We start from the raw sequence: 12,272 nt of genomic DNA, 5'->3' as shown, positions 1-12,272 counted from the left end.
TGTGTATGTATGCACCTGCTATAACCCAGCCTAAGTTCATATTTGTGCCCTGCTTTTAACAATGTATTGTATTCCTTTTGCTGTGTAATTTGTTATATTACTGACTCACACATAGGAAGGAAATGACAAAGCCTCTAAATCAGTTTACTAACCTGTCCCTTATGCCCCTCATCCTTGTAAGGTTTAAGGCCCCTGTGTGTCCTAACATTAGGGACGCATTTAAACTGCACACGCATCCTGTGTTTACAAAATGGCCATAGTATGTGTGCAATAATAACCACATTAACGCTTGGCGGTCAGTGAGCTCTATGGATTTCACCATTTCAGCCAAATGCACTTGAGTCTCGATGAAATTAAAACTGTAAATTTTCCTCAGCATTCAGCTTCTTCAGCTATGTCTCCCAACATTAACATTCAGGGCAGGACAAGATCATCAACACAATAATAATACTTAAACAATTCCCAAGGTTGACTTGACACATATACTTTTGCTTTGTTTTGTCCGGCAGTTTAATGTAATCCCGAATAGAAAGAACCCAATACTTTGTCAGACCTGCCTTACTGTATGTATGAAATCAAGCCCCAGCTTTGGAATCTCTGCTCTGACATCAAACATCCAGCCCTGTCACTGACTGAGAGACTAAAATAAGCAGAAACACCATATTGTTGTTTATTGTGTGTATTGAGTCTTTTCGACTCCTAGTGGGATTGTATCAACCCCAGTCTGAGGACTAGAGGTCTGTGTGAAATGGCCGTCGAGTTTGGCGTCTGATTGATGGACGTGGGCAAAGACATGTTTCTGTGGAGGATCATTACCCCACAGATGTTTCCTGTCTCATTGTTGAGACTAAACAGAAGTGCCAGTTATGGACCAAGAGGCGCCTGCATTCCACACCACCTCCCCTTGCCCCTCACATAGCCCCTCTACCTCAACTCAGCTATGACCAGACAACTATGCAGAAACACTCTACGGAGCTGCCTGTTCTGTCTGGTGTTGTTGGGCCACGAATTGGAGGCCAGTGAGTGTGCTATGTACTGTGTTGTGTATATATACTGACTTCAGTTTTAAGGCGGGTTCTGAGCCACCATTGCACCCATTCCTCAAATAGGATTTGGAAAAATCTGGAGGAGGTTCTAAACTGAGCGGTGGGCACCCCACTGTGTCCTGCACTAAGAGGGATTTAGTTCCCACTCACGCACACAACTCTGTAGCAGACCCTCCCGAGTCCCAATCCTCATCCTGCGCTTTGAATTATTTGCAGAGAGAGAGAGAGAGAGCGAGAGATCCCTGAAGTTGATAGCACTTGGGAGTAATAATAACAATCTATTTCTGGAAGATGACTTTGGGAGCGGCCATCGGGATGATCATGTGCAGTTAGCTCTGTGTTGCCATTTTTTAACACAGACCCTGTTTTTTTCTGCATCCCTAGACTCCATCTACTGTTCTTCACTTCCTGCTCAACACTCTCCCTTCCTCCTTCCTTCAGCAGTAGGGTGTGGCCAACTGCTGTGCTGGTACAGTTGACAGCACGACATATCTGTCTCACTCTGGAGACACGTTGTTTGTGTGTTTTTCGTCTTCTGCCAGTCTGGGTAGAATGGACGAGGTTCACACAGAGGGCGGAGTGTCACGAAAAGAACCCAGAATTCTCTCATCTCAGCTCAGCAGACTGTTTGGTTGACGGTATAAAGGCGATCAGGTGGATTTGTGTATTCAGAACAGGAAAACAGTAAGAGAAGTATACGTTGAAAGTACAAGTTGAAAGGGAAAAGTAGAACTTAGTAGTCAGTGGTTGTCAAACTTTTTGGGGCCGGGGACCCCTTTTGTAATAGCTAATTCACCAGGGACCCCTCATAACTCCAGTGAGAGAAAAAATAGCATACAAGGAGTTTTACTATGACTTTGGCAGTGCATGGCAGGACAAACAAAATCTTGGGCGCTGCGAAGGAACATTTTAAAGGCCCACCTCTTGGCATTGGAGTTAACATTCAGCAGTTTAAGCTAATTCTACACGCCTCTGTTTTGGTTAAAAGCTGAGGGATGGGCCTGGAGAAATGCAACCACTCTCAAATTCAGAGACAGGACTATGGATGCAAGGACGGACCATCCATAATATCAAAATTATAGTTTTAGCAATGTTTCAGGCTATATATTGTTTGTTTACATTTACATTGTTTACAAACATTGGGTTATATTTTGGGTTCTGCTTATATTTCTGGTTCTGATTGGGTAGGACAGTTGAACTAAGCTCCTGAGGCATTTATAAATCATGTTCTTCAAGAATAAAAGTGCATGTAGCAACTAAGGATTCTAGCTTTAAATTACAGTGTGTTTAGGTAAAATGATCTTATAACTGGTTGAAAAATGTATAATTGGTGAAGCACTGTGGATACCAATATCCCATGTGACCCTCCCAGTCCCATGTTTCCCAAGGTTAAGAGTATATGAGTAGATTAATAATATTTCATTGTATTTTATTACACCCTCAAATTATTCTATGGATACTTTAGCCAAAATGTGTTTCGTCTGTTGGTAGAAATACTCTTAAAAGATATGAAATGTTATTTTGAGATCTGGCCAAGGACCCCTGCAGTAGAACCCCTGCAGTAGAGGGCAAGACTGTGACTGAGATACAGATTAGAGTGAGTGGCTAAGATGGGAAGAGCGACACGGGAACCTTTCACACATAAATGGAGATGGAGAGCGAGATGATAGAAGAGAGGGGGAAAAGATGGAAGTATAGACAAAGCCAAGGAATGGGAGGATGAGGAGGAGGAGACTGGAGAGACAATAGATTGCTATTCTTCAAGAAGCATCACATTCATCAAATAAAGTCCCTCAGTTCTCAGCCTGACAATGATCACTCTGAGCTATCCTCACTCTGAGCTATCTTGCTTTCATACACTTTGTTTTCAAATAGAAGACGATACCTTCGAAGACTGATTCACACTATGTAAAGACACATACCGCAGAGATCCCCCCCCGCCCGACCGCCCCTTTCAGAAATATGCCTGACAGAGTTGCATTCTCACTTTGACAGTGAGATGTTGTATGGAGTTGAGAAGATGCAGTGTCTCTATGCACTGATGTCTGCAGTGATGTCTTTGTGACATTTAGCTAAACCAGTCGCATGCAGACAGGCAGACACACACACACACACTCGGACACACCCACACCCACACACACAATACACCAATCCCTTGTGCCTCAGTGACATTTTGAGAATAAAAACACAGCATATACACTGAGTATACCAAACACTGGGAACACTTTCCTAATTTTGAGTTGCGCCACTCCCTCTTTACCCTCAGAACAGCCTCAATTTGTCGGGTATGGACTCTACAAGGTGTCGAAAGTGTTCCACAGGGATGCTGGCCCATGTTGACTTCAATGCTTCCCACAGTTGTGTCAAGTTGACTGGATATCCTTTGTGTGTTGTGGACCATTCAAACGGGTGCACATGGCACGTACTACCATACCCATTTCAAAGGCACTTAAATATTTTGTCTTGCCCATTCACCCTCTTTTTATTTAACTAGGCATGTCAGTTAAGAAACAATTCTTATTTACAATCATGGCCTACCCCGGCCAAACCCGGACGACGCTTGGCCAATGGTGCGCCGCCCTATGGGACTCCCAATCACAGCTGGTTGTGATACAGCCTGGAATCGAACCAGGGTCTGTAGTGACACCTCTAGTACTGAGATGCAGTGTCTTAGACCGCTGTGACGCTCAGGAACCCTCTGAATGGCACACATACACAATCTTTCTCAAGGCTTAGAAATCCTTATTTAACCTGTCATTTCCTCTTAATCTACACTGATTTGAAGTGGATTTAAATAGTAACACCAATAAGGGACCATAGCTTTCACCTGGATTCACCTGGTCAGTCTGTCATGGATCAAGTTTTGTTAATATTTTGTATACTCAGTATGTAATTAAGCAATAAGGCACAAGGGGTTGTGGTATATGGCCAATACACCACAGCTAAGGGCTGTTCTTATGCACGACACAATGCAGAGTACTTGGACACAGCACTTAGCCATGGTATATTGGCCATATGTCACAAACCCCCGAGGTGCCTTATTGCTATTATAAACTGGTTACCAATGTAATTAGAGCAGTAAAAATAGATATTTTGTCATACTCGTGGTATATGGTCTCATATACCACAGCTGTCAGCCAATCAGCATTTAGGGCTCGAAACCACCCCGTTTATAATTCCTCTTCAGCTGTCTGTGATGGTCTTTGGCCTAAAGCTGTGTAAATGGCAGTTAGCTCAAACTTCCTTGAATCTGGTCACAATGCCGATGTGGTTATCATACAACTCTTGACAGCATGAATTTATGACATGTCAAGTGTGTCATGCGTCATTACAGTAATAGCACTGCATCTCCTATTCAGTCTTAAAGCCTTTTGCTATATTCATTATATTCTGTGATCATAAACGCTCACCCCACATCCATGCAGCCCCTCACCCCTCAACAGTGGACATATTGACGACTATATCCAACCCTTAGTGTGAATAGATGTCATTTCTGGATCTCCGTTCTTGCCCTCTTAATCTTTGGTAATACTTGGCAAAAGCCTTCACAGTTCAGCACCAAGTCACAGTGAAGGGGAGGGATCAGGCACGATTACCCTGCAATTTGACTGGAGTTTGCAGTATTAACAGTGTGAGGCGAACAAAGAGGCACATGGGAGCGGAGCATGGTGGAATGGGCTTACTGGCTCTGTCAATGATTTATCCATCTCTCAGTTCTAACAAGGACGAGAGACGTGTTTATAATGTGAAGGCGCAGTTGTGTGGCGGGAGTTCAACACACGAATATAAACCTAATAAGAATGTTTGTTTTGTTCCTGACTGTTTCCTTAATGAACCAGTAACAGGCTGTTAGCTTTGTGGTCAGAAGAGGGCCTAGATCTCAAGAATTATTTGTTTTTGTCAACCCAGGCAAACAGTGTGGTAGGTCAGCACTGAACTACTCTCTGCGTGCGTTGTTTGTACAGTCAACTGGTTTTATATGTGGAGCATCGTCTGTCTGTCTGTTAGCATGACTCCTAGCTGTGTCGGGATCTAGCTCGAGGTGACATGGGCAGTACTCTCCTTGAATTCTGCAGGGGTTTCCTGTTGCTGTTACCCGGAGAGGAAGCAGGTGCTTGTCTGAAGCCTTATCTTTCAGTAGGACTCTTCCTTCCACAACATACACAAACACACAGAAACACACGTACGGAAATACATACTAACAAATGCACACAGATGGGATCGTTCAATGTCCTTATTCTAAATCATTCTGCATACGAATGTTTGCATAGTTACTAAAATGGAAATGAACTCCATGTCGCTTTAGCAGAAATAATCAGATTATATAATGTAGTCTGGTCTGAAGTGGAAATCCCCTCTGCTTTTTTACTGTGATCTGGGCCGAAACGGTGCATTCCTGGCTAACTGTTAACAGGAGCTCCAGGCATCCAGCACACTATCTCATCCTCGTGTGTGTGTGTGTGTGTGTGTGTGTGTGCCCGTTTCCTGTCATTCCATGCATTCCTGCCCATGGAACGAAAGCCCAAATCAGAGCTTTAGATGGCTGCACTTTAATGTCCCATTTATTCTCCCTGGCTCTGTTGAGTCTAACCATGTATTCTGTGGTTGCCGAGTATCATTTACGGGAAGAGTCTTTGGTGTGTGCATGGGTTTGTTGTGAGTTCATGTATTTGCATGTGTTTGTGTGGCTGCATTTGACTTTGCAAATGTACACGTGTGCAGCACTTCAGTCCTGCCCTATGATTCTCTTTGCCTGAGGTTGTGCTTATATTGAAAATATTCCATAGTGTTTTCAGATTCAATGAGCACAACACAAGCACAGTTTAGTTTCACCCCAACTTGATAAGACGTGGTGGGGGGGGGGGGTTAAAGGGTGAAGGATTGGTCTGGATGACACTCCAAACAAATTAGACATACAGAAACATAAGCCACACGAGTCAGTCAAATGTCTCCATTTGTCAGTCTTTCTCCATTTGAAGTAGTGTAGTTTTGGTTCCCTGCTGTTAGCTGTGCTCCATAATGGCACGTAGTCCCCTGCTCAGCTCCCCTGCCTATCGCTGAGTTAATCAAACCACTAGCTAGCCGGAGCCAGAGAGTTGGAGCCTGCATGGCCTTGGAATGCTGAAGCCCTCCTGGTGAGGTGGTGCTTAGCGGCTCAGTTCCCGTCAGGCCTTCTAGAATACATCTGAAGAAATTACACAGACTTGAGATGATGGAAAATAGGATGTTTTGGGAGCAATGTGAAGCATAGCCAAGAAACAAAATGCAGAGGAGGAAGTCATGGAATTTCATGGGCTCTTATGCTTGTGTTCTTGTGTGTTTGTTTATGTGGGTTTTGTATGTTATCCTGTCCTGACCAGCGTTTCCTTGTCTATGAGCCAGTCATTTCATGGAATTGTATTGATAAGAATGTACAGTGTGTTTATTTTTTATCCTGACCAGTCTGTCTCTCTGTCTTCCTTCTCAGGCATTGCTGAAGATGGACTGCCAGGGCCTGGTGGCCAGGCTGGTGATGGACTTTGTCCTGCTGACCACAGCAGTGGAGGTGGCCGGTCGATGGCGGGAGCTGGCTGAGAGGTTAGCCAAGGTGTCCCGTCTGCAGATGGATGCATATGAGGCACCCCACAGAAACAAGAATGGAGTAGTGGACAATGAGGTAAGTGGTTTGGATGGCATGATCCTACTGAAACATTGTTGGCAACCATATTGAAAAATGGAACACTAGACATAGCTGTTTGAAATTATATTACCTGCCATCTATAGATAGCGACATGCTTATTCATTTTTTAATTATACTTTTGGAATGATGTATAGTGAATGTCACCCATATAACCATGACCATAGTAAATTAAACTGGCAGAACATAGCATGCAATTTATTGTCACGCTGTTTAATATGTTGTCTTCAATTGCCTCCCCTCATTGTCCTCTGACCTTATCTCTCCCTGTACTGTGTGTTCTACAATGGGTTGGTCAAAACAAGCATTGTGATTGGTTGAGACGTGTACTAAACCATACAAAACATTCTGTTTAGTACGAGTAGGTCTATGACGCAAAAATGTTTTCTGTTCCATCTGAGAAATCCCTGCGCAGCTACTGTCCCATCAGCCCTGCCAGTCAATTCATTATCTTGATCTACACTGTAAAAAGCATCTACACATTATTTCCCCTTGCGTCTCGCCCAACATCTGGTTTGCAACAACGGTCGTGGTTGTACAGACGATGTTGTCTGTCTCTCGACATTTGCAACATTGTTTCAATGTAGAAATTCGATCCCCACTGTCCTATATTGAGAATGAATGCGTCAGGAAGAGACAGACATCTTTTCTCAGCCAGTCGAAATCATGAATCAGCATACTTATTATGGATACATACAAATAAATGTCAACAGAAAAACATGTCAAATGACATGAAATGCAGCTAGTTTGCCATCTTGCCAGCTTCAGTTTGAAGTGATTGCGTTAGCTTTGTAACTGGCTAGCTCCTCTGAACAGTGTCCCCACCAGAGGCAAAATCGCGCATCATTAGCTCGTTGTTATACATGTGTCCAAAACAGCTTCAACAAACTAAATGCAGCTACTTTGCGGTTATTCTAGCTGTTTGACCTAGCCATAGTTAGCTAGCTAGCAAGGGGTAAGAGCATTGCCCACCAGCATGGCCATGGAACATTTAGAATGAACGACTGGATATAGAACAAAAAATTACTTTATGTCTGGGTCAAGTCTTTGGCAGCCAGCTAGCAACCGTAGACGTGTCGGGACTAGGCCTGTATTTTCATTGAGCTGTTTAGCCAGCTCTCTCATGTGCAATTGCTTTACTTAAGCCTTTATTTAACTAGGCAAGTCAGTTAAGAACAAATTCTTATTTTCAATGACGGCCTAGGAACATTGGGTTAACAGGGGCAGAACGATATATATTTTTTTTTACCTTGTCAGCTCAGGGATTTGTTCTTGCAACCTTTTGGTTACAAGTCCAACACTCTAACCACTAGGCTATATGCCAACAACATAATTATGACCATAGAAACATCAGGACACCGCTTGGAAGTCCCATGGGATCTTCTTTCAGTTAAATATGGTCGCTTCAATCTCCACCTCTTTCTGTTTCACTCTCTCCCTGTGTAGGCCATGTGGAAGCCAGCCTATGACTTCCTGCTGACGTGGGCGGCCCAAATCGGGGACAGCTACCGGGACGTGATCCAGGAGCTGCACATGGGCCTAGACAAGATGAAGAGCCCCATCACCAAGCGCTGGAAACACCTGACGGGCACGCTCATCCTCGTCAACTGCTTGGATATGCTCCGGAGCTCCGCCTTCAGCTCCGCCTCTCAGGACGACTGTGCCATCTAGACCAAACTGGCCATCATCATCACCATCGTCATCCCTCACAGGTTGCAACTTGTCTCCTCCCCTTTCAATTTATTTCCCATCAGTATAGATAAAAGAACGAGGAAGAGAGAAAGCCCCTTTATACTGTTGAGTTGGACCTATAGACTCCGTCTTCTGCTGTCCTTCCAATGTCGATCACCATCCTAACCCAACTCCTGACCCTACCCTTCTGGATAATTTTGCATATCTACCTAAAATGTAGAACATACCTTATTCCCTGTTTTGTATTGGAGATTCTGCACAACAGCTGCCTGTCTGTCTGCTCCCTCTGAGTCCTGCTTCCTCCGAATCTGCCTTCAGTCTCTCACCCCCGGGAGGACGAGAGCACTAGACTGCCCCCCTCACCCACCAAGCTTCGTATTGCCACCAGCCAAACTACACAATGCTACAGTCTCAGTATTCACAAATACTATTTTAATTGTCACTACCTGGCATGTTATGTATTTTTGTACTCTAAATATGGCACCACATTTTTTGTAAGACTCTTTGACACCTTCCGTTCATGACTGTGGACTCGACCCATTACTAAGAGGATAAACTTTTGAAATGGTGTCCATGTTCTTTTGTCTTTGTCACGTGTGTCAAACAAGCTGAATACGTTTATTTATAAAGCTCTGTAATTGTTAAGATGAACGTCTTGTTGTTCAGGGTTTCCTCCGGCTGTGGTCCATTTTTTTTGTCAACTCATTTGTTTGAGAACTGTGTATATTTCAAATAGTCTTTCTGCTTCTTCTCTCGCCTCTTTATCACCTCGTTCTTTTAAAAGGAACCTTAAATGCCTGCCATTGTTGTTTTTTTACTCCTTTTTTAAAGATATTTTGTACCAAAGCTTGTCAGCAGTTAATATGGTTCCACATATAGCTACTGTAGATGGCCTCATTCAATGTCCAACCACTGTTGTGCATTGCTAATTCTATGTTAAAGATCATGTATATGTTTCGACCACTGTATGTGTTGTGTTCCGTGATGAGTACTGTATAGCTTGCTTCATGTTCATCCACATTTAGCATCCGTTTTGACTGCATACTTTTGTGGAGAATAATATGAATAAAATGTAAATATTTATACACAATTCATTATGCTGATTGCTGAATAACTGGATTTATTACCGCAGTATCCATATTTTGTCTTCAGGTCAGATTTGTTTGAATTTTTTTTATTTCAATTTTATCTTACAAGCACACAAATCATGTTAAAGAGGCCTGAAATGACAAGAAAGGTACGTGACAGGTACTGTTTAGTTTCTAATCAGCATTCAGTTTGCGCAGACCACCCAACAACATCCCAGAGAATACAGCATGTTCTGATGAGAACAAAATAAATGTACTGGCACACAGGGAGATAATCTCTCACCACATCTTCCCTTTGTCTAATGGCTAACTGCGTGATACAGCCGGTGTGAAAGAGAGGTCAAAATACACCGGAGAGGGGGATAGATAGACACCCATGAAAGAGAGGAAGAGGTAGAGATAGAGACACGTATGGAAAAGAGGAGGAAGGGGGATGTTTAAGTTTCAGTCTGGATGACCTCCAGCAGCCGGTTTGCTTATCTAACTTTCTGCTTTGCCAAGCATTCCCATCACTCGATACGTCTGATGTTGAAGCAACCATGAAACCGTTTACAGCTCCAGCAAAACGGTTCCGAGGGGTGTCTCTCTCTCTCTCCGTGTCCCATAAAAGCAAGGAGGGCCTTAATTAAATACACAGATTAATGGAGGAGAAAAAAAGCCAAAAGGACTGGAATTAATTACGACAGAATATGGGCAGACATGCATCAAAACCCTGCTTTGAGGGTGGGTAATGAGCTCCCCCGGGCAATGGCAGGGAAAATACAGTTTGCAACTTCGCATAGCACAGCCAACTTTCTGTATACACTTTCTAAATGTGTGTTTAATCTTGGATAATCCATAAAATGATGTGAGTTCTTGGTGTGCCACCGGGAGTCAAGTTTAAGCTTGTCTTGGTGTTTTGAAATGACTCTTATCCAACTTGGTGTTTAGTGGTTATTAGTCAGTTGCCTGTGATTTAGCTTCTCATGCTAATGTTTAGCATAGCACTTTTTTGCTTAGTATGGAGATTGCTCAGTTTTAGACGTGTCTTGGGTCTAACCAGTGACTCTGGACAGAAATGTTAAGCTTTTAGTCTGAGCTGATGGAGTAATGGAAATGCATAGATCATTACTGTCTTGGGCGCTAAAGATCTGAGGGATGAAAACATAATTCCTTCCATCTTACACACACCCATATACTCTCTCCTCATTTGAGATGAATAAGTGTGATCCCTTATTAATTCCATCCCTGCTACTATCTCTCGCTCACACTCTCTCCCTGTATATTTCTCTCTCTCTCTCTGTATATTTCTTTCTCTCTCTTTCTCTCTCTCTCTCTGTATATTTCTCTCTCTCTCTCTGTATATTTCTCTCTCTCTCTCTGTATATTTCTCTCTCTCTCTCTGTATATTTCTCTCTCTCTCTCTCTCTCACGCTCTCTCTCTCTCTCTCTCTCTCTCTCTCTGTATATTTCTCTCATAGCTCTGATCTAAATGTGGCCCTTTGTGGTGACCAGACAGGAAACACATCCAATCAAAGTGCAGATTTTATGGGGCTTGCAGTTTAGGCCTCTAATGTGGTGTGTCATCTATATTTTGCTTGAGGTGGCAGGTAATTGAGTGTAAGGACTAACAGTGGGATGAGGGGATACACAGAGCTGAAACAGAGAAATGAAGGTGAGAAGAGCTAAAGCAATACAATTGATGATAGCTTCCCTCTGTCATTATTATCTCTTTCCTATTTAGACTTTATCCCATCGAACAACAACTATATTTCCAAGAAATACGTCTGACCTCTGTAGACAGCCTAGTTTTAATCTTAACACATCTTTTGTCACATTTTATGAGGTGAAAAAACAGAAGGAACACAGTTGGGTTGTGAAAGTAGAGCCAAGAAAGATCCGACTTTGATTGGCCTGCCAGTGACATTTTCACCCCGCATCGCTATTCCTTACACACTCCCACTGTGTTCGAAGACTTCTAAAGAACCACAGAAATGAATGAAGATAGTGTCTGCACACCAAATTAAAAAGTAAAACATGATTACTCAAATGAATCTTCTAACTCAGTCATGAACGATTTGCAGTGAGCAGGAGTACACAGCCACCATGGACATCAACATCATTTGGCTCAAGGCTGTAAACCAGAACCAGACCATAGAGGAAAGTCTACTTTATGAAAGGAAAAGCACAGTATTGTTCACCTAATGTATTGTTCACCTAATTTGTCTGAGTCCATTTTTTTTTTATCATTCTGTCGTTATATTTTGGCAGCTGTCAGGGGAACCAAATAAAGGTCAGCCCCTGGATGATGATCAGCCCCCAGAAAAAGGTATTGGGACTATTTTATTTTACGCTTTAATAAAATTGTACATAAAAAGGCGTCACATTGCCCTCAAATCATTGCTTATGCACTGTATCATTTCCATCATCTTTGCAAGGAAATATCAAAGTATGAAGAATGTCTTTATTCAGTCTGACATCTGATGCAGGCTAAGACAGCCGCTCACGTGTTATTGACCCGAGATTAGTGGGCTTGGAAGTGGAATGTTTTTTTCTATGATCCTCCTGTTGGCAATTAAGTGTATGTGGCTGAATTTCACAGGTACGACTTGTTATTGACTCCTCATTCAATCCGGACCATCATTCACCCAATCAACCTAACAAGGTAAGTAAACACCCTTTCACCTATATATAATGGCACAGATCTACTTAGGCATTGCAATCACTCCCACTTTCTGCTTATTCAAATGACATATGAATCAGAGATCATTGCTAAAGCCAAATAAAACC

General features: G+C 42.8%; 1 protein-coding gene across 1 annotated transcript in view; it reads left to right on the top strand.

Annotated features, from left to right (window-relative positions):
- The window catches only part of LOC135519407 (SH3 domain-binding protein 4-like), a 72,495-nt gene extending 62,990 nt beyond the window's left edge, over nucleotides 1-9,505 (top strand). Inside the window, exons 4-5 of the mRNA XM_064944611.1 lie at nucleotides 6,514-6,702; nucleotides 8,170-9,505. Of these exons, the coding sequence (XP_064800683.1) occupies nucleotides 6,514-6,702; nucleotides 8,170-8,394 (414 nt within the window). The 3' untranslated portion in view covers nucleotides 8,395-9,505. The remainder of the gene's footprint in view (nucleotides 1-6,513; nucleotides 6,703-8,169) is intronic.
- Nucleotides 9,506-12,272: the final 2,767 nt, after the last annotated feature.

Source organism: Oncorhynchus masou, chromosome 29 (genome assembly GCF_036934945.1).
Source record: "Oncorhynchus masou masou isolate Uvic2021 chromosome 29, UVic_Omas_1.1, whole genome shotgun sequence".
NCBI classification, from domain to species: Eukaryota; Metazoa; Chordata; class Actinopteri; order Salmoniformes; family Salmonidae; genus Oncorhynchus; species Oncorhynchus masou.
The sequence above is the reverse complement of the archived record's forward strand: the minus strand, read 5'-3'. Positions and strand labels throughout refer to the sequence as shown.